The sequence below is a fragment of the Ciona robusta genome, chromosome 7 (genome assembly GCF_009617815.1).
Source record: "Ciona robusta chromosome 7, ASM961781v2".
In the NCBI taxonomy this organism is placed as follows: domain Eukaryota; kingdom Metazoa; phylum Chordata; class Ascidiacea; order Phlebobranchia; family Cionidae; genus Ciona; species Ciona robusta.
Window position 1 is genome coordinate 2900025 of NC_143241.1, and position 20148 is coordinate 2920172.

Here is a 20148-nt window from a genome sequence, read left to right on the forward strand (position 1 = left end):
CCGTGTTCGTTGAATTGTAATGCAACATGTAACAAGATTTAACAAGACTAATCTACGCATAGGATTTAACCTTTGCGTGCCTGTACGTAATATACGAACACACGAAAGGGTTAAAGAACTGTTTCTAAAAACGATGTACAAGCCCGAAAATTTGAAATAGAAAAATCGTAGTCGAAAGCAAAGCTACTGAAAGAATGGCACAGTCGAAGATGGTACTTTGGAAATGATGACGACAGAGCGGATGGGTAGGAATAGTGGCAGTAATGCGAGATTTGTATTATGGTTGCTGTGCTCTGTGGTTGCGCAGGTGATGGTGGTGTTTTTTTATTTCTTTTTAATTTTTAGCAGCAAAGGACCTCTCTGCTCCACGGTTGGAGTCCTGTGCACTGGCGGTGACGCGTGGCCGTCTACAGGCTTAGCGAACCAGCGAGCTGAGTTCGTTGAGTGGCGATGGTAAGGCTCGGGACGATCGTCGCCTGATATTTGGGGTTCCTCGTCCGCAGAGTCGGTGCTTTGGGACTCGGTATCAGTGTCGAGGTCGCTGTACACGTAGAAGTCGGGCTTTATCGTCGGTTTGTGTCGACGGGGCTGCGTGGGCGAAACCTCTTTGTGCGCGGTCGAAGGACGCGCTGAATAAGACGAAGTCGTAGAACAATCGCTGTGTCTGTCGTCGTCACGAGATACAGACGACAAAGTGGAGTCCGTACGTCGACGCTTAGCTGGCAAACCGTCGATTGACTTCGGGGTTTTGTATTTGAACGCTGTGTTCGTATCGGGACCGGTGCGTCCGATCGGCCGGAACCGGTTGCTGCTGTCTCCGCTAAATGAAGGCGTGTTCTCGACCACTGGCGTTTTCATTAACTCGTGAAAATCTTCATCGTTGAGAGGAAAGCAACGTTCAGCCCACGACTCCTCCATCGGCCGAGCACGAGCTGGTCTTCCGTCCTCCGAGGAAAGCGACTCCCGCAATGGAGGTTTCATGTCCGGGATCGGTGTGACCATCACCGATGCTCTTTGGATGTTGTTGTGATCGGAGGAAGATCTCCTTGAACGAACTAAAGGAAAGATTGTTTCAGACGCGTGTAATTATATTTAGCTCTGGTTTATTTTTATACAACACTTTTAATAAAGTAGTTTTATCGGTATTTTAACGACCATTGTTTTGTTTGCAATTTGCCCTTTTTAAATTATTTATGTTGTCGTATTAATTTTTATTTTTACAATTAAGTTTTTATTATTTTGCTTTTGTTATTTAACTTGATCTTCTTATCGTATTCGAAATAAAACACAATATTGTTAATTTGCAAAAATTACCAAGAGGGGCAGGGGAACCACCGCTAGCTTCTTCAGGGCTGCTGGGTACGGGGAGTTCCGGAGACCCCATGTTTGGTGTGGGGCTATCTCGCAAAGATGGGGTATCAAAGAAGGGTGAAGTGGTGGGTAAGTTGGCACGACTCATTACCCTGGTAATAATATACATATTAAAGTCATAACATATGCAATAAAATTTACCTCAGTCATAGACAATTACTGCGCGTAAAGGTGACTGTACACAGTATCCGGCATGCGAATTCGCTTGCGAAGTCGTATGCAAACCCATTACCGAGTTCTGCATGCGGCAGCGAAATCCAGACAAAACGGACGAATTTCGGATACTGTGTACACTGTACAGCCACCTTAATTCGCTACTGCGGCAACAAAATCGTCAAAGTACTATCCGCCCAACGTATATATTCCTAACGATTATTTAATACTATTGATATTGGGTATCGTGGTATTGCATACTCATAAATAAACAAGCAAAAAATTGCCGTAATTTTACGAATTATTTATGTTTTATGAGTTAATTTTCTTACCGTGTGCCATTCTTTTTGTTCATGGACCACTCCATGTAAGCTACATACTTCTTTTTTTCCAATATCTCGTACCGATCGTGTCGGATCTGGTACGCAGTGTCGAGCAGGTCTTCTACCACATCTTCAGCGTCATCTAGCGGCGAAATATCTGGGGAACATAAAATCAAGATATACTTTTGTGCCAGCGAAGACTATTTAACATTCGTAATTGCTGTAACTGTTAAAGTAAGCCTACCTGTAGGTTTTGTTGCCTCTTCACTTGGTATGGGTCTCCAACTGGAAAGAATAAACGGTTGATAAAACGATTTTTTATTAAAAAATTTAAAACAAAATCAACTGTATAACCCAGTAACGCGTCAACAGTCCGAAAAATCTTAAGTCTTAGAAAGTTACACTTTTAAGAAAATTTGCAAAGTTCTTACCCTGGTGTTTGAATCTCCTTATATTGAAGCTTCTCAATACGAGGGGCAGTCAAGCCATGTTGTGGAATAACGATGTTGTTTATATCGTAAGCCTGATCGGCTGCTCGCTTGCGTTTCATAAGTGCCTGTGTATATTGTGCATGTTATGTGCTAGATAAAAACTAACATCGCAGATGGTAATTTGATTAAAAATAAACATCGTTTTTCACCCAAAAACAAACATACAGCAATGTTAGGATGAATTTGGATTTATGATATGAAAAAAATTTATTTTTAAAAAAGATACTAAAACGGACATAATTTAGAATTTTACATTAAAAAAAAAATAAAAAAACTAAGACAATTTTAAACACACTTAAATTAGAATTTTTTCTTACATGAAGTTGGATTCCGCTGCCCGAATGACCAAGTGTAGCTTCAGTTGGAGTGCTTGCTCCACTTCTATGATGATGTAATTCTGCATCAGAATCAACAGAAGCAACTCGGTTTCGTTTGTTGAAATCCGCCATCAACTGCATTAACAAACTAAGTTATTTTTGTTTCCTGAAAAAATGTGGAAAGAAGAACAAAAAAGCAAAAAATGTTTAAATTAAAATTCCTACAAATATTTAAAAAGACAAAGCTCTTTATTATAATTTTTTGGCAAAAACATGCTTTTTTGTTTTTTTTCAGCTAAGTTCAAATCTTATCCTAAAAAAAAACTATTTTTATGAAAATTAACCTACCTGTACACTTCCTCTGCGTTTCCTCGGTTCGAAGGATCTTTCATCCATTGACGTATTCCTCTGAAGAGCGCTCATTGAACGGATGAGTTTATCACTTCTTTCGTGGACCACGTTTGCCGATTTAGTTCGATTTTTTGTTCGCTCTTCCCGTTTCGCCTCTTTCTGCTTTTCTCTTGTTCCTAAAGTGGAGGATGGTTAGATGTTTAAAGAAAGTTTTTGATGTTAAATAAGTTCTAAATTATTAAAAGTAGGGACTATTGTCAAAACTTCTTAGTGTTCAAATTACCAATGAATTAGAAAAAATGTTAATGTGATCTTCATATAATATGTTATATATACATAAAAATTAGCTCTATATAAGTAATTTGACCAATTCTGTTAAAAGACAATAAATTACAGGTCAGACCATGGCACAACGGTACTTACTGTGGTACTAATATCATAAGTTAAGTGAGTCAGAAAAACAGACTTCCTCAAAAAAAAAACAGAACAAAAACCAAATGAAAATAATTAGTTTTAAGGAACACATGGCGTGCGGGTTTGAGTTAAAATAAAGAAACTAACTTCTTCTCCTGTTTATCTTTCCCACTCTTCTTCTCTTTGTACCACTTGGTGTTGTTTGTCATGAAGGAGCTTAACCTCAGAGACAACGGAACATCTGTGGGCAATACAGTTGAGTAATAAATACCAATAATAAATGGAAAAAAACATTTTTTAGATTTCGGCAATGTAAAGCAAAGCAAAAACTACAATTAGAGTATTATTACCTGCCTATCTAAGTTTTGTAAGTTTAAAATTTTACTGTCATCAAATTGGTACTAACCACCAGTGTAGATGTATATTCAAATTTGGGCTTTTACATTAAACATGGCAGCCATGGGCGCATGACGCACTGCACTTACAGGATCAATACAAGTATAATATTGAATCAAGTTTCTTACCTTGTTTAGAAGATAATGTTTTGTGATAAGAGTGATCGTGGTTGGCAGCTCGTGTGTTGAACGAAGCAGGCATCGGATGAAGGAATCTTCCATCACAACGTTGGAATGGTGTCTGCTTCTCGAACTCGCTGCACATGATGCTACCATCATTGGGAATACGAGGGGGTTTCAAGCTCTGGAATAAGTAAATATTAAGTTGAGTTAATAGAATAAGTTTTGTAAGGGTGCTGCCTTTAGCTTGATATGGGTCAATATTTCAGATGTGACAGTGAAGAAGTACGACAGTTGGATTACTATTGACATGGCTGTGGGGTTAATGGTGGAAACTGAGGTTTCATTCCAAAAATCAATGATTTATCATTACTAACAGTATGAAAGAGGGGAATAAGAAGGCATTTAGAGAGCTACATGGTCATGTGTAATAGTTTTATGTTTATGGGCCATAAGATCGTACCTTTTTGTTGAGGAATTCTATGTTGGGCGGACACACAATTCGACGCTTTCGTAATTTGCTTCGGAGAGGTCGTGTGCGTGCAGATGAGTGGTTAAAGCCACTGGTGGGTTGGTGGGTAGGTGGAACTTCTACGGTAGGCTCAGGGGTGGCACTAGAAACAAATTATTGGATTAAATGCTATATGATGTTGTACACTATCATAGAACAAAAATTAGGGCGATTAGAATTTCCATAAAAATCCACAGTTTTTAATGAGGGTTAATAAAATGAGAAATGTCAAATCATTATCACCAAATTGTATTTATTATTATCTGCTTTAACAATTTCTGTTTTTATGACAAAAACTTTCGTACAGGAAATTTAGGGTAATAATTATTTTGTTTTAGTCTTTCATATTGCTTTGTTAAAAAATATAAAAATATAAATAAGAATATTCCTCACACATAGGTACAATATTACTTTCCAAGACGCAGACCTTGAAAATAAGAAAAAAACATAGAAATAAAGAAGGTATGCGTATGGGATCCATAGTCATATTGAACATTTAGGTAATGGAATACAAACATGAGGCTGAAGCAATAGTATTATAGTAATGACAATTATTTACCTTTTTACATCTTGACACTTTTCTGAAGGTGAAGGAGTCCTTGCAGAAAGTGGGGAAAGGTTATCCAACAAGCTGTAACGATAAATGAGGTTTTAATTATGTTTGCATAAGGTGGGGTATGAACCATGGTATATATGTTCGACGTTCATGGGTTAGAACTTGGGTAATAAAGCTTTTTACCTCAATAAGCCATTGAAGCTACATATTTTAAAATGTACTAAGGACTAAGAGCTATAAAATATTTCGCTAGTGAGAAAATTTCTTCAAAAACTGATTCTAAGAAATAGCTTGGTAAACAAACGCAAACAACAGAAATAATACCTGACTCTACTACAGGATTGTTACAAATAATTTGTTACTTTAGAAAATTACAAAAGTTTTATATGTACACATATTAATTATGGTAAGAAATAAGCCAAATGCCCTTACAAAAAAAGCCACATCTGGCTGGCAAGCCATAGGTTCCCAAATCTCTGGGTTAAAGCTATCCAAAACATCAAAAACATGCTGTGCAAAGAAGGATAATACTTTGTAAGTTAAATGACAGTGGATTAACCAATACAACATGCTGAGTCTTAGTTCCATCACATTGGGGTACAATAACCCAGGAGTAAGAATGTGAGTAAATAATGTTTAATGAGGGAAAAGTTAAATATTAACTGCTGTGAAAAACCTCTGGCTGCCATGCAACACCCATGTTACCCAGTTACACATAAAATATCAATCAAAGAAATTTTCAATGTTTCGTTTAACATTCTTTTGAATAAAATGTGGAAATTATAATTAAATAATAAACAACCTGCTGTGCTACAAATGTTCAACATCTAACTTACACAATTTACAATGCAGTAAGAACACAAATACCAATCTCTAATCAGATACCGGATTTTGTGAATAATTAATTGTTGTGTGTCTGAGTGTACCATACCATGTACCATGATCGAAGAAGAATTTAAGAAGATGCAACATTTCACATGTAGGAGAATTAAAGATGCAAACACACTTGAACCAACAATCATATTGTAGAAAAATTATAAGCTACAGTTCATACACAGATGGACAATGTGAAAATTAACCAATATTACGAAAATACAAAAAGATGAATGGGGTTCCCAGAAAATTGGAAAAACAAGTCTACATACATATATATATATATATATATATATAGTTGACGTTAAACATTAAATTATAAACAAAATTACAAGAATATCCAATTAAATTGACAACAGAATAAACAAGTCTATATAACTGAATACCTAGGTCCACTGATATTTACAATAATGTAAATGTAATATTAAGATTATTAAAGGTAATGCATCTTACTTAGATGTTTGTCGATGCACGTTGTTTACAAGCTTGGTGACGTTGAAGGGAGATGGTGAATCAGTGTTGCCACCCTTGTTAGTGGAAATTTTTGAATCTATTTGTGTTGTGGGGGATTGACTGCCACTCTGAAATATAAATGAAAATTTCTTCATTTCTTGCAATCTTTTTTAATTAAAGCTTTTAATCTTATAACAAATATTTTCATCACAATACCTAAACTACAAAAAAAAAACAGTTTGAGCGGATGGCTGAAAAAGTATAATATAGAATTTGCAAATGATGTTAGACAGTTTTTATTATTTGAAATGTAGGTTAAATTAACCTATGATCATAAAATGAGCCACCAATGTGGATGAATAGCACAATGCACAATATTGCATTGCCAGGTTGTTAAAATGCCACGGAAAACAACAGTCATGAAACTAGAAACAAAAAACTGTTTCCTGATATAGTAGTAGTATATAACAGGAAGCAGGTATGAAACGCATGCAAAGTAGACATGTCATCTTCTAGCTACAAACTCACATGGGGAAATTATTTAAAACTATAGTATACAAAAAAGTATAAGCGAACAACCATAAGCATATAACATGGATACGGTATGCATGTATTAATGTCCTGAAATTGGTCAAGATTCACTTTGTCTTTGTGAATAGTTTTGCTACATAACAGAGTAACACTTGTTATTGCATTAATTAAACAAGTAATAACATGAGATATGGTTGAAGAACCAACCATAGGTCCATATCCCATGTCTCTGGTGCGAAAACCATCATGTAAGTTTACTGACCTGGGTGTTGGCAGGGATTGTTATATCCGACACAGAAACAGGTGAAGTATGAGGGGGTTGCTCACAGAAAACAGCCTCACCCTGTACAAACATTCATAAATATAATGATTATACAAATATCTGTGGTAATAAAAGGGCAAAAAATCTAGTTTAATATACCATGACTGTAAAATAGCTTACTATGGCAAACTTCAGGTCTTATTGCCAAAGGGTTCCTACCTTTGCAAGTCGCATTTGCCTGTGCATTTCAGTATGTTGTCGGATTTTGAACTCAAGATCAGAAACTTGCGCTTGCAACCAAGTCCATCGTTTGGCAACTGACGTGCGTTCGTTCGCCCAACGCCATGATGCTGATGATGTTCTGTGTGGGGGAACGCAATGCATATTACTTCAATGCATATTCAAATTTGAAGTTAGAAGACATAGCAACACTCTGTTAAGCCTTTAAACATGTTTACAAAATAGAAAAATGATGATAAATTTCCTAAATTGCAATTGAAAAAGTACAATTATGACTTAAATAAACATTAACCAAACATACACCGAATTTAACTAAGATTTTAAGAATACAAGTTAGGCTATTTTAATTGGCAATATTACTTTACAGATTGTTAAAGAATAAAATAGCGGTAAATGTACTTACACACAGCGTTTCCGCTCTTTTAAGTTCAAGTGCCCACCCTGTGTGGTGGATGAGTTCTTCACATTACAAGGATAAATACACTCCCCACCCCGATACACAGTATCTGTGGTTTCTTCATCTGAACTGCTATCTGTGACATCTCCATCAAAAACCTTGGTCAGGTGGTCAAGTTCCTTTTTCACAAGACCTTGTAAATAATGGAATGTTAAGATAAAGTCACACTAACTGGTTGTTTATAAATTGAAGTAGTTTTCTATATGTTAAGTTACTTAAGTATATATATATTGTCAAGACTAAAGAATATAGGCAATAAAACACAAATATATATATGTATATATAAAACCTTATGGAAATTGTGATTTATTTTAATGTGCATAGTGCATACTAGCATACATTGTGGCCGAAAAGTAATAAAACTACAAGAATAAAACATATAAAGCAGTTTATTTACCTGTCCGATCTCTGATCTGCTTATAAAGCTCCAGTCCAACAGGCTTGGCTACTCCACTTAATAAAGCATTGTTAGAATGCAGTAAACCTGAGTTTTCTGATGACAGAGCACCATTAAATGACTGACCATCTGAAGTAAATGGTCTACGATCTGAAAGTTTTCGGCTTAAAATATTCCTCCACACTTCGAGGTCCTTAGCAACAAGGCTCGTCTTTATTGGAGAAGATTTTATTGGGTGTTTTTCTGGCTTTACCGAATCTGATACATCAGATAACTCGGTGGAGAGGTGCTTGCAGAAGCTGGCTGCACGAATACGGTTTAAACGGCGTGAAAGTAAATTTAGCCGACCTTCTAAGGAGACTCTTCTCCTTACAACGTCCGCATGTTGTAATAGGTGTTGGTTACGAATTTCAGCCATGTTCGTGATGCCTGTCACAGTTTCCGGTGTTTCTGGCTCAAAGTTCAAGCTCTTGGAGGAACGTCTACGTGAAGCTGGAAGTTCAGGTTTCACGGAGTCGGTTGGTTCAACCTTTTCACTTTGACCTCTCGTTAATGAAGCTGCCAACTCCTGTAGAGTGTTGGTAAGCTTCAAAGGGAGATGCTGCATGTGATTGCCCGTTATTAAATCACGAGCAAGACCCAGAAGGTCTGGCACTTTTAAGTCCGCTACTAGGTCTGGTTTTGCCTCATTCGGCTGCTCCACATTCTCCAGTTTGCTATCATAAACACAGTGTGAAGAGATTGGGGAACGTGCCTTGTATGTTAAAACAGTTTCAGCTTGGCTAACCATGTGGGTCGCCTCACTGCTTCCTGCAGCCAGACAAAGAGATGGGACCATGCTAACTGTACTTGATGGTTGACTGTTTATGCTTGTTACATCTGCAACAACGGAAGCTTCTGTTTGCCTGTTTGAAGCAAGTAGAGTCGCATCTCTGTCACTTGAAAAGCTTGTTTGTACATCCAAAGTTTCTGTGGTTGGTGCAGCTGCGGTTACTGTTAAAGTGTCCATTGGTTCTGCTGGAGAACTTGTTTTTAAGGTTTCAATGTCTGCTGTTTTTAAGGTTTCAATGTCTGAAGAAGGAACTGTTTGCGGAACGTTGGTATCAGAGATATCCATAGGAACAGAGTCATTATTCAATATATTTGCAGACACAGATGTAGACGTTCCCTGAGATGTAACATCAGTTGCGGTTTGGGAGTTTTTGCCGAATGACTCATTGATAATTGGGTAGTCAGTTTGTGGGTGTGGTGCGGTGTTCATATCCACAGATATGGACATATCAGTGCTTGCAGAACTGACCGTGACAGCTTCTGACACTGGTGTAATAATTAGGGAGGTTGTAGTTTTAGTTTCCAGGTTATTATCAGAGGATGGAGTCAAAGATGTATTAGTTTCATGAGAATTTCCGTTCACTGTTAATTTTTCTTGATTCGTTTCTGAATTTATGACATCTGTAGCGTGGTTATTTGTTCCGTTAACTTTGGCAATAACTTCCGACTGTTCAGATGAACATTTCTTTGGCCAACCGTTAGATTTCCTGGTGGATACCAATCCATCTCCACAGTGCGTGGCAACAGACTGACATTCCTCTGTCTTCTGTAATGTTCTCGTTCCATGCTCTAAATGAAAATTTAAATAATTAAACACATGGTGTAAAACTACATTTTTACACAGGTGACCATGACTTTTATTACGATAAAACCATCTGTATTTCTAAACATTTAGAAAATAATTAAAAATGTTTACCTTCACTTCGAGTGACAAAGTCTCCTGAGCCACCATGGTTTGAATATGGTGGAACAGCTACTGGAGTTTTGTGGTTAATTGGTCGACTCTTGAATTCATCTTGCACATCAGGTGTTGCAGATTCATGTACATCATCTGATACTGGGCTTAAGGGTGAGTAGGATCCATTCATCTGGAAGTTAAAGCTTTGTTTAGAAATATAGCTCATTTTTAAGACTGACATAATCCGCCTGGGTGTTGGGGTATTGGGCCAAATTGAACGTAAATATAAGTTACATGACAAGGACCTCACCCATTTAGTATAGATAGACTTAAACTCAACACTAAGTAAAATAGAAAGTTGACCTTTGTATAAACCGTATCATTTCGAACAGTTAGCGCAGATTCTGGGGAGTCGGGAGGCAACTTGAAGCAATGTTTAATTGTGTCAGGCTCGTGCTCAGTGTTGTGAAGGGCCGGGGCCATCTTCTTTTCAGAACTATTGTCCATTCGTCATATTACGGACAAACAGCGAAATTCACTGCGAGAAATAAATCAAATTAAAAATTTATGAAATGTGATGCAAATTAAGCATGACACATTTAATTTTTAAGGGTAGAACAGTCCTCCAAAATAAGTGCTTTCTTTTGTAATTAATTAAGATTATTTACCAAGAGTCCTACATAAAACCATGCTTTATGGATTGGAATATAAAAATAGAGCTCATGTAGTTATTTATTTCACATCCGTATGAGGAATAAGAATACAAGATTAACAGGGTTCCTTAAGTTTTAGTATAGCCTTACCTGGTTCACGAAAATCATTATATTCGTTTGAATCACCAGTATTGATAATGTCTGTTGCAAAGTATCGTATATTTGAAGCACCTTGAAGTTATCTTGTATTGTATTATATTCCTGAAGCCTTGTGTTTGTTTAAGGTAATCACACTATACAACTAAATACCTGTGGAGTATTTAAAAGATAAAATCATTATTAGAGGCAAAATACGAAAAGACATCCTTTAAAAGTATGTAAATTAATAATAATTAGATATGATGCACTTATACAGCTTAGCAGGTAAACTGTGCTTATGCTTGACAATCAAGCTTATAGTTATTATAAACTTCTCAAATTCTGCCTGATATTAAACAATTTAAAATGTCTTAAACATTCATTTAATATCCAGACATCTGCCCTTGTATTGACAGATGTCTCTGTGTTGCTCCCCAGAACTGGAAACTGTTTCGTACACAATACGTTGCCGCATCGCCTCGTGGGCTCGAATACGTATTGTTTATGCTATGTGCTCTCAACGCGCGCTCCTTCTTCTCTGTGTGCGTGTGTGTGTGCGGTAGGCGCACGTTTTGTTTGTGTGTGTGTGCGAAAAACAGCGCGAGAAAAACAGGTTGTGAGTAACACGTGCACATTTTACTCCATAAATGAAAACATAACAGTTCGTGTGCGTGTTATGTGCGAGGCCTTACGAAGAGTGATTTAGCTGGACGACAGTGCGACATTATTTCGCATGCGAGATTTATATCTCAAGAACACTTCACGAAAGTACATGCTATTCATACGAGGGTGCCAATGATCTCAGGGTGCATGTTTCAGGGACAAATAAAGTATTAAGAAAAATTACATAACTCCAATTAGGGCAAAATAAAAAGCACTACGTCAGCCCTCTACAGACTATAAATAAGTTAATATAGTTTAGCATTTCATTAGTTCAGGAAATATTTCGACTGCTGCGCCTGTGCATCCGGCAGGTGCGATTAACTACGCAAGCTAAACAGCCCTGGACAAGATGCAATAAAGTTCAGTGTTCAGATTCTCACACGAAGCATTTATGCACACTTTGGGTAATACGAAATATATGTAGCACTTAAATACGTCCCGCGAATCCACAACTTGTTCTACTGGGAAAAGGTATAGCATAACTGGATAAGGTTTCTTCAACGGCCTGGGCAATTACTCGAGTGCGGAGAAGAGCAATAAAAGAAACAAGAAAGCGGTGTATGAGCATAGCGCAACGATGGTGCAATCCTACACTCAAGGGCAAACGAACGAGTTGTGCACCACGTGTTATCCAAACGGGAGAGCATTGGGAAAGATTTAGACGCTGTTTGATAACAAGTAAAATTGTTCGCGGGATGTTATGACGTCATGGTAAACAATGAGACCATGTTCCTCATTATACTGATAGCGATCACTTTTATAAAACAAGCTTTGTTAAATAAAGCATGAAACTGATTTTGCACCAAAGACTTTTACATATATTAATACTTTTAAGTTTGGACACTTTTACCAGAACAAAATCGCCAACGATGTTACAAGCTAGAAGGTACATTAATGTTATCATTTTTGTGGCTGCTTTACCAAAACTTTAGTACCATATTTTACCGCTAAGCTGTGAAATGGATTACCATGTATCACACAAGGCTAATATACAATGAACATTACAGTATAGTTTGTGGTAACATCAGGTGCAAAGTTATCATGAATGTTTCATACATCTTCTGTCATAAAGTCAAATGAGACCACTACACAATCAATGTAATAAATATGAGGTATTCAAGAATACATCAACTGGTACCTGGTTAGTGGTTTATATGACTTTAAAAAAACACATGAAAATGAAATGGACGTGACACTGTAGGTGTATTGATTGAAACCACACAGAGACTAAATATATTGGCTAATGTAAATAGTGGCACTTATCTTAGACTCTGTAGCAGCTTCATGGTACCTTTATGAAACCTACACCTACATTGCCAATAATAAAAGTTGAAACACAAGTGAATATCAACAAGAAACCTTAAATGATAGTACAATACCCAAATAATTTAATTTTCTGACCTAGCCATAAGCTATTCTTGTTAAAACTTCTTTCTGTACTGTCTGAAAGTTTAATTAAAGGTTAACATTGCACTAAATAAATTCAATTGGTTTTGCAATGGGCTATTTACTGTTCATGAAAAACAGTACATCTATTTAGAATCAATCCAAAACCTCATTTTTACCCACAATCAAACAAATGCCTTCTGAACCAAAACAGTTGCAAATTGCAATTCGTACCGAAGATTGTAAAAGATTCCACAGAAAAAAGTCCTTTCACATTCAAGATGGAAAATAGAAATATTTAGTGATCAGGAATTTCACTTTATTACATATAGATACCTAGAAGTTAACTTTCTTGTGTTTAAGGCCACTGTTTTAACTAAAATTCATATTGATGTTACAATCCATATACCAGCATCGATTGCATGCGTTTGTACATCATTCAGATTGTTTTGGATATTCCATGCCAAGATGCTTTTAACATCATTTACTGCGAAGCCTAAGATTTCATTTCACCTGTCCAAGCCTCTCATAATCCCCGATATTATGTAATTCCGATCCAATATTACGTATAGTTAGCTTGCTAGATACCACAGCTGCACAAGACATGTATGCCATGTCTACTGTTTTTTACAGAAAATCAAATGGTTCCTAGCATATAGTTTAAAATCTGTAACAAAAAATAAATAAAACCTAATTATTGCTGGCAGTGACTGTAACTTTACACTAGACTAGTACAGTAGTACGTAAGAAGTAATTCTATGCATGAATTCTGGTCACTAATCGCCTTTTTCTGAATATGCAAACACAGTGTATATTACTTCATAAAAATATTGGGTAAATAATTTTAAGTAAGCATTAAAATAATTTAAATATGCACTAAAAATGGCTAACATTTTCATAAATTAAATATCATGTTTCGAATTTATTTAAGTTCTTTTAAATAAAATGCAGTTAACTGTACAGTTTACAATACAATAAAGTGTCTCTAAGTATGTGATGCTTAGAATGTGTGTGTTCGTTGACCCGTATAAACAAGCCAACTCAGCAAAAAACAAATTTCAGGTAATAACTTTGTCATTGTGAACACATGCTTATTACACCGAAACTGCGTGAGCGCCCTCAATTACTACAAAGAAACTCGCCTATTCACGTGATCGAACAGCAGCCGAGCGTGACGAGCCACGTCTCGCCGTTTTACATCACGGTGACAACACCCTTTGCCGTAATGACGATAACTGCAGATTTTACTAATATTCCTCGCTAACTTCTTGCCAAAAACGTTTTTATGCTCAACAACAATACAAATCCTACCCATAGATACCTTAACATCTAACGAACATGCTGTGCATAACGAGCAAATAGCAAACATTTAATAGTCCCTTTGCTTGAACCAGTTCGCTGATCGGGCAATGGCGACATGAGAATGCTGGTTCACCCGAACGACTTCGTCCTCGTGATCTCTCACAATGGACCATTCTGATTGGCTAGTGCCATTACATTACGTATTTCACTCCCTAAAATTTTAAATTTCATCGGTAAAACAGCAAAACTGATCAAATTTTGTAATCTATTAATATGATAGATGTATTGGATAGGTAATTTTATTTTACTTGGTGCAGTGTTTTGTTAATTATATTGTTTTGTATCGCTTACGTTCTCGCTGTTTCTGGATTTGTGTTTATGTAAGTTAAGGTGAATGTACTGATCACTATTTTTGGCGGGTAATCGGGTCCATTTAACAGAGTGTTATGGTAAGAATATGATTATGCCAAGGTTTATTTAATATTGTTTACAAGTTCAAGTTAGAACTACATTTAAATAGTACCATTATGTTGTATTATAGCGTTGTGTTATTGTGTTACATTTGTTGCTTTTTCTTAGTCCCCTATCTAAAGTTTTACCCTTTTTATTGGTTGTATGTGTTTCTTTATAGTTTTTCCTGTTACAATTAATAAACTGAATGTAATAACAAGTTTTAAAAATAATTTTCCACATGCTGTTGTATTTGTTCTATTTGATTGAATTGCTCGGTAAAAAGTCTATCCTGTTTTGTTTTTCGCTAAAGCAATCAAATTTTTCTTTTTGCGAACTGGTACTGCATTACTTTTTCCTTATTCACATATCACATGTTTAAATTATTGACTTATTGTATAAATGTATAAATAAAACAGTATGGACGTAATAAAAATGTTATTTTCTTGTTTGATTTATTTATGCACCATCTTGCTTAATTTTTTATTGTTATTTCCACATTGGTACGATTTAGCATTTTTACTGTTAGGTAGCAATACAGTTTTGGATGTTTTTTTTTGGTTCAACTAGGAGCTTTAAAGTATATTGACCATTGAGTAATTTAATTGTATCATTTACATACCATTTATTCTCACTGCAAACAGACCTAGAAAGCTGGTACATCTTGCACAGTAACACATTTAACTGCTCCACTTTCTACAGAATGTGTTGCCAAATTACCTACGCTCACTTTTAATTTAAACTGATTTAAAAATAAATTTTATTGATAAAAATACCATATGCGAACAGTCGAATACTACAATAAGCGCTTACACCAAAAAAGTACAAAATATAAAAATTGAGCACAGATAAAATACCAACAGTTGGACATGAATTCCTATATGAATACTTTTCACCATAATACATGAAAAAAAACTAAAGATAACGTTAAACACTACTGCAAGGAACAAACAGAAACCCAGTGGTTTTGCTAGGTACGTCAAGTTTACAATACAATGATTAAGGAAGATTATTTATCCGGCAATAGGCAATTGTCTAAGTACAAAGTATGAAGAATCCCATCTCTGCGTTTTCCACTTGAAAGTGCTTTAATATAACAGAAATGGTTCCCTATTTCAAAATGGGTTTCAGTTCCTTCATCTGTGAATTCACCCTGCGTGAAAAATTTTTCAGTTTTTGTCTCCTCAAGCAAAATATGTTAACTAGAAATAGTATTTACTATGATATGTGTAAAATTGTTCAGTTTTGGTCCATTCTCAGTATGTAAATTATCAGTTAATCTTTAGAGGTATTACGTGTAAAATGGTTTTGGTTCATTTTTTCGGTACATAAATTATGAGTTGAAGCCTAAGGTATAATCAATGCTTATTAATTTATTACTATGAATATGAGCATGAATTGTTGTATGCAAATATATATTAACCACAATACAGAATATGCAAATTCTTACAGCCGTTTCCATTTCTTGACCGTTGCACCAGACAGCCATGGTATCTTTTTCTATAAAGGAAAATCGAATTAATATATGCATTATGCATACTATAGTTAACTGATTATGGACACATGTAGTCAGTGGCAAAAAAACACTCAGGGAAGTAACTTAGACATTCAAAACACCATCAATTTGTAAAAGCTATATTAATATATTATAAAAGTTTAAAACAATAATTTTCCGGCGCCATGGCATAGTGGTTAGCGCGCCTGCCTGTAACCCAGAGGTAATGGGTTCAAGGCTCAATGCTGCTACCATTGTGGGCCTATGTGTCCTTGGGCAAGACACTTAACGGCAATTGCTCCAACCCAGTGGTTACTAATAGGTTGTCTAAATTTTCAGATATACATAAAAAATCCAAAAAAAATAATTACCCACAAAGTAACATACATGGTAACTCGTAAGCTGGAACGAGGTGTTAAACCCGTGTGATAACGACTGTCGTTTTCCGACCACGCGAGGATAAAGTAAGTTACATTCATTCATTCATTTACATTCATTCATAATATGTATAAAATAGTTTCGCCTCCGCAATATTTTGGCTTTGTCGGGCTCTCTATTAGGTAAAGTGTATTTAATATGAAGCTTAAAACAACATTATAACTATTGATTGAAACTCCTGTACCTAGAACAACTCTGGTGTCCTTGCCATCTAGTTTAAACTCCCAACTTTTGCTAGTTTTGCTTTTATTTTCAATGAACTTCTTTAAGCTTTTCCCTTGTATGTGTAGCGTATATTCATATGCAAACCCACTGCAAGCATCGATGTGTATACTTGCTGAAAGTAGAACCACAATAAGTAAAATAGTACATAAACTATAAACAAGGGTCAAAAACTAATATCTGGTTGTAAGCCAGTCTGCAGAGTATGGCAGGTGAACGAGCGACTTTTTGTGTTTTACACTGTTCATGTCATATGAAAGAAAAGGGTAAAGTAAAAGTAACAAGGGTAAAAATAATGTCAACCTTTTACATTCTGCTTTCCTATTGTAAAATCTTCTTTACCAACCAACTTAAACAACCACTCTGTTTTCAGCTTCGTCTGAAAATAATTTATTGTTTTAAAACAGAGCTCAAGTAAGCGCATTCAAAGTATCACCTGTCCGTCAACATAAATCGCTCGTTTTCCTGTTGTGGTCCCATGTTCAAACTCTATTTTGTGAACTCCATCACTCAAAGCTATGTCCCAAACTGCAACAAGGTCGGTGGTGCTACGAGCCATTGGTAAAAATAATTAAACCACTCGCAACTAGCCTTACACCTATGTGATACAAAATGAACCAGTTGTCATTTGGCTGACAAAAATGAATGTAAAGCACAAAGCAGCAATGTGAAAATTACTGATGATGTTATTACAGCAATGATCTCCATTATAAAAAAGACGTATTTGGAGAAATATTAAAATAACCGTATTTTAGTCAACACAATTTTACCAAAATAAAATGAATCATATTACACAATGGGAAAATAGTTTAACATTGCCAATATGATTGGTAAAGTAATAAATCAACTATATGACCAGTTTCATCAATGTTTTTAGATTTAAAAGTATCACATTTGTTACGTCCCATTTTTTGTTTAAAAAATGATCCAAGAACATTTCTTGGACAGTAAGTTGGTCCACAAGTCTGTGTAAAAATCCAAACTGACTGTGTTTAAAATCTACCATCGGCCACCACGATCACCATAGCCGCCACGGAAGCCACCACGATCGCCTCCTCTTGGAGCGCCTCTTCCTCTGCCGCGCACTTGCGCCTTTAAAATTGCCGCTTTTCCCCTCCCGGCTGTTCCACCCTTTTGGTGACGTAACATAGGAGCATTTTTGAGCATGTCCGGTAAGATCATAAACCGAACTTGGCTCCCTCGTATGTATATGTTCTGCAGTTGAGCCGTTCTTCCGTCGCGATACGTTACCGTTACATCCTGCATTTGACTGTTCATATTGTCCTCGGCTTCGATCAGTTTTCCTCGGTAAACTTCACCAGTGGCAGACTCACATGTAACCACGTGGCCTTCTGCTTCATGCAAAACTTTAATCGGTACGCCAATAGACATGTTCAACGGTAAATGTCTTTACACTGTTCAAAACCAACGCGCTCCGTTCTTACTCTTTTCGGCGGTAACCACAATTGCTTTATGCGTAGTCTTTTCGTATCTTTAAAGTAGATGAGAGGTGAGTAAAGAATTCGCGTGGTGTCGATATGCGGCGCAACATTGGGCTTGTGAATGGGGTGTGAAGCAAACTGCGTTTAAAAACTGTTTGTTCCACAGCAGGAAATTATATTTTATTACAATAATTTACTAGGTATGGATCGTATGCTCATTTATATTTAAATGTTAGTGCAAACCTAAAAATTGACCTTTTTGAAATTTGACCGACACCAATAAAAAGAAAAACTATCACATTGCTAATCAAGTTACGTAAATACCACGACGTTTTGTGTACTGAGTAATCGCTATCAAAATAGAGAAAAAATATAGAAAATGGACGACCTAGCATTTCCAAAGAAACTTAGATTTGATAAGACGCTTATTACTAAACAAATTAAGTTATAGTAGGGTGGGGGAAGACGAGACACCTTTAGCACGTAATATCTAAATATCCTAATCGTGTTTTAAACATTTAACAACGGTGTATGGGGCACGGGAGTGGTGAGGCTGCGGTTTTATAATTCATTGAATCTACTTTGTTTACTACCAAATGGGACTAGAAAACAGAATGAAAAAGTGTCTCATCTTCCCACTCAACAACATATTTGTCCACCGAAATACGAAATAATGAATACCCGAAAACAATAATAAACGAAGACGCATATACAAGAAAACTCACTCTTGCATGGTTTGTTTCAGAGTGTTTTTGTTCCATAAAACTTAGATTTAACGTGCATATACGCACGCCTCTTGTTTTATTCATATAGTTAATATGGTTGGAGTAAAGAGCTTTTAAAACAAACAAGCACGTGAGAACTGGTCCCTATATGAACACAATGGCTGGACCACTGGGTACTTTGCTATATAGTGAAACCCAGCATCACTACAAGTAATAATATTTACAACATGTATACAGTGATAAGTGTTGAACTAGCATCCACGTACAGGTATATGCAATATCATCACGTTTTTATCTTACTTCTTGTAAAAGTTCGGACGCATTTTAAAGTTTTATTATTATGCTGAAATTTTTATTTTTGTAACTTTAGGTTGAACAAAGTCGGCAATACAGCAGTCACAAACAAGTTTTATTTTATAGACATCTTCAACGGGGCTTTTTTGGTCAGTGCAGAGTATAGTATTAAAAATTTTAGTGTTTTATTGTGGCTGTTTATAGCACGCTGTGCCATTCGAAATCCCGGACAGATAGCATAAGTCGACTCTCCACGTTTCGTCTACATGAAACCTTGTACATCGAGATGTAATTTTATGTAATATAGTGGGCTGGGGGGAATTAACAACGGTCTATGAAAGTCGCGAGATCAAGGTTTTATAATTCTTTAAATGTTCTTTGTTTACTACCAAAATGTACGAGGAAATGGAATAAAAAGGTGTCCCATCTTCTCCCATCTTTCTATATACGGTGAAACCATATAGTCCCAACCGATGGTTAAAGCGAGTTTTGATAACATGGCTGACTTAATAGACATTTTCTTATACATGGCTGAGTTATTAGCATTTCTTGGGATTTTGTCTTCGATAAGAAATTTGCCTAAATATTTGTTCGACGGCGAAACAAATCCTTTTCTTCCGAAACATATCTGATAGACACAAGAGTCCGTTTGTAACAAATAAATGTAACATACTTTATCCTCGCATGGCCAAAACGACAGTCGTTATAACACAGGTGTTGATACACCTTGTGCCAGCTCACGAGTTACCACGGATGTTACTTTGTGGTTGATTGTTTTTAGGAGTATTTTTTGTATTTTTAACGCTCTGATTGACACTGCTAAGATTAAAAATGAACAGTTGAAAGTACTGTATGGTGGCCCAGTGTTGCCACACGTTTTTTTAACTCTTAACAATAAAAAAAACAAAAAAAAAACGAAAATGAAATTGAAAACGAAATTGAAATTGAAAACGGAAATGAAAACGAAATTGAAAACGAAAATGAAAACGAAAATGA

At 36.1% G+C, this 20148-nt stretch overlaps 3 protein-coding genes across 3 annotated transcripts; all 3 read right to left on the reverse strand.

Annotated features, from left to right (window-relative positions):
- On the reverse strand, window positions 1–10908 carry LOC149733758 (uncharacterized). Its single transcript, XM_089881991.1, has 19 exons — window positions 10748–10908; window positions 10308–10482; window positions 9963–10134; window positions 8216–9835; window positions 7765–7951; window positions 7341–7482; window positions 7122–7202; window positions 6329–6456; window positions 5006–5077; window positions 4399–4549; window positions 3945–4119; window positions 3568–3661; window positions 3004–3175; window positions 2656–2790; window positions 2279–2403; window positions 2092–2132; window positions 1857–2004; window positions 1315–1463; window positions 1–1055 (listed from the first exon to the last, which is right to left on the reverse strand). The coding sequence occupies exons 2-19, from the start codon at window positions 10449–10451 to the stop codon at window positions 325–327; spliced, it is 4467 nt and encodes a 1488-aa protein (XP_089738117.1). The 5' UTR covers window positions 10452–10482; window positions 10748–10908; the 3' UTR covers window positions 1–324.
- Window positions 10909–15282: 4374 nt separating this feature from the next.
- On the reverse strand, window positions 15283–17296 carry LOC149733759 (fas apoptotic inhibitory molecule 1-like). The gene is made up of 5 exons (XM_089881989.1): window positions 17128–17296; window positions 16995–17070; window positions 16654–16806; window positions 15987–16036; window positions 15283–15689 (listed from the first exon to the last, which is right to left on the reverse strand). Exons 1-5 carry the CDS (start codon window positions 17248–17250, stop codon window positions 15546–15548), a joined length of 546 nt encoding a protein of 181 aa, XP_089738115.1. The 5' UTR covers window positions 17251–17296; the 3' UTR covers window positions 15283–15545.
- On the reverse strand, window positions 17290–18190 carry LOC149733760 (small nuclear ribonucleoprotein Sm D3-like). The gene has a single exon (XM_089881990.1). The coding sequence runs from the start codon at window positions 18081–18083 to the stop codon at window positions 17691–17693; it is 393 nt and encodes a 130-aa protein (XP_089738116.1). The 5' UTR covers window positions 18084–18190; the 3' UTR covers window positions 17290–17690.
- Between the last annotated feature and the right edge of the window lie 1958 nt (window positions 18191–20148).

What these genes read in the sequence shown, in the direction of transcription:
- LOC149733758 (XM_089881991.1), bottom strand. Translation starts at nt 10,451, where the DNA reads ATGGACAATAGTTCTGAAAAGAAGATGGCCCCGGCCCTTCACAACACT. An exon ending in AAGTGTCAAGATGTAAAAAG is followed by an intron (nt 4,550 to 5,005) that starts GTAAATAATTGT and finishes ATTTGTTTCTAG; the next exon opens with TGCCACCCCTGAGCCTACCG. An exon ending in GCAGCGGAATCCAACTTCAT is followed by an intron (nt 2,404 to 2,655) that starts GTAAGAAAAAAT and finishes CAATATACACAG; the next exon opens with GCACTTATGAAACGCAAGCG.
- LOC149733759 (XM_089881989.1), bottom strand. Translation starts at nt 17,250, where the DNA reads ATGGCTCGTAGCACCACCGACCTTGTTGCAGTTTGGGACATAGCTTTG. An exon ending in CGATTTATGTTGACGGACAG is followed by an intron (nt 17,071 to 17,127) that starts GTGATACTTTGA and finishes AATTATTTTCAG; the next exon opens with ACGAAGCTGAAAACAGAGTG. An exon ending in GGACACCAGAGTTGTTCTAG is followed by an intron (nt 16,037 to 16,653) that starts GTACAGGAGTTT and finishes TTTCCTTTATAG; the next exon opens with AAAAAGATACCATGGCTGTC.
- LOC149733760 (XM_089881990.1), bottom strand. Translation starts at nt 18,083, where the DNA reads ATGTCTATTGGCGTACCGATTAAAGTTTTGCATGAAGCAGAAGGCCAC.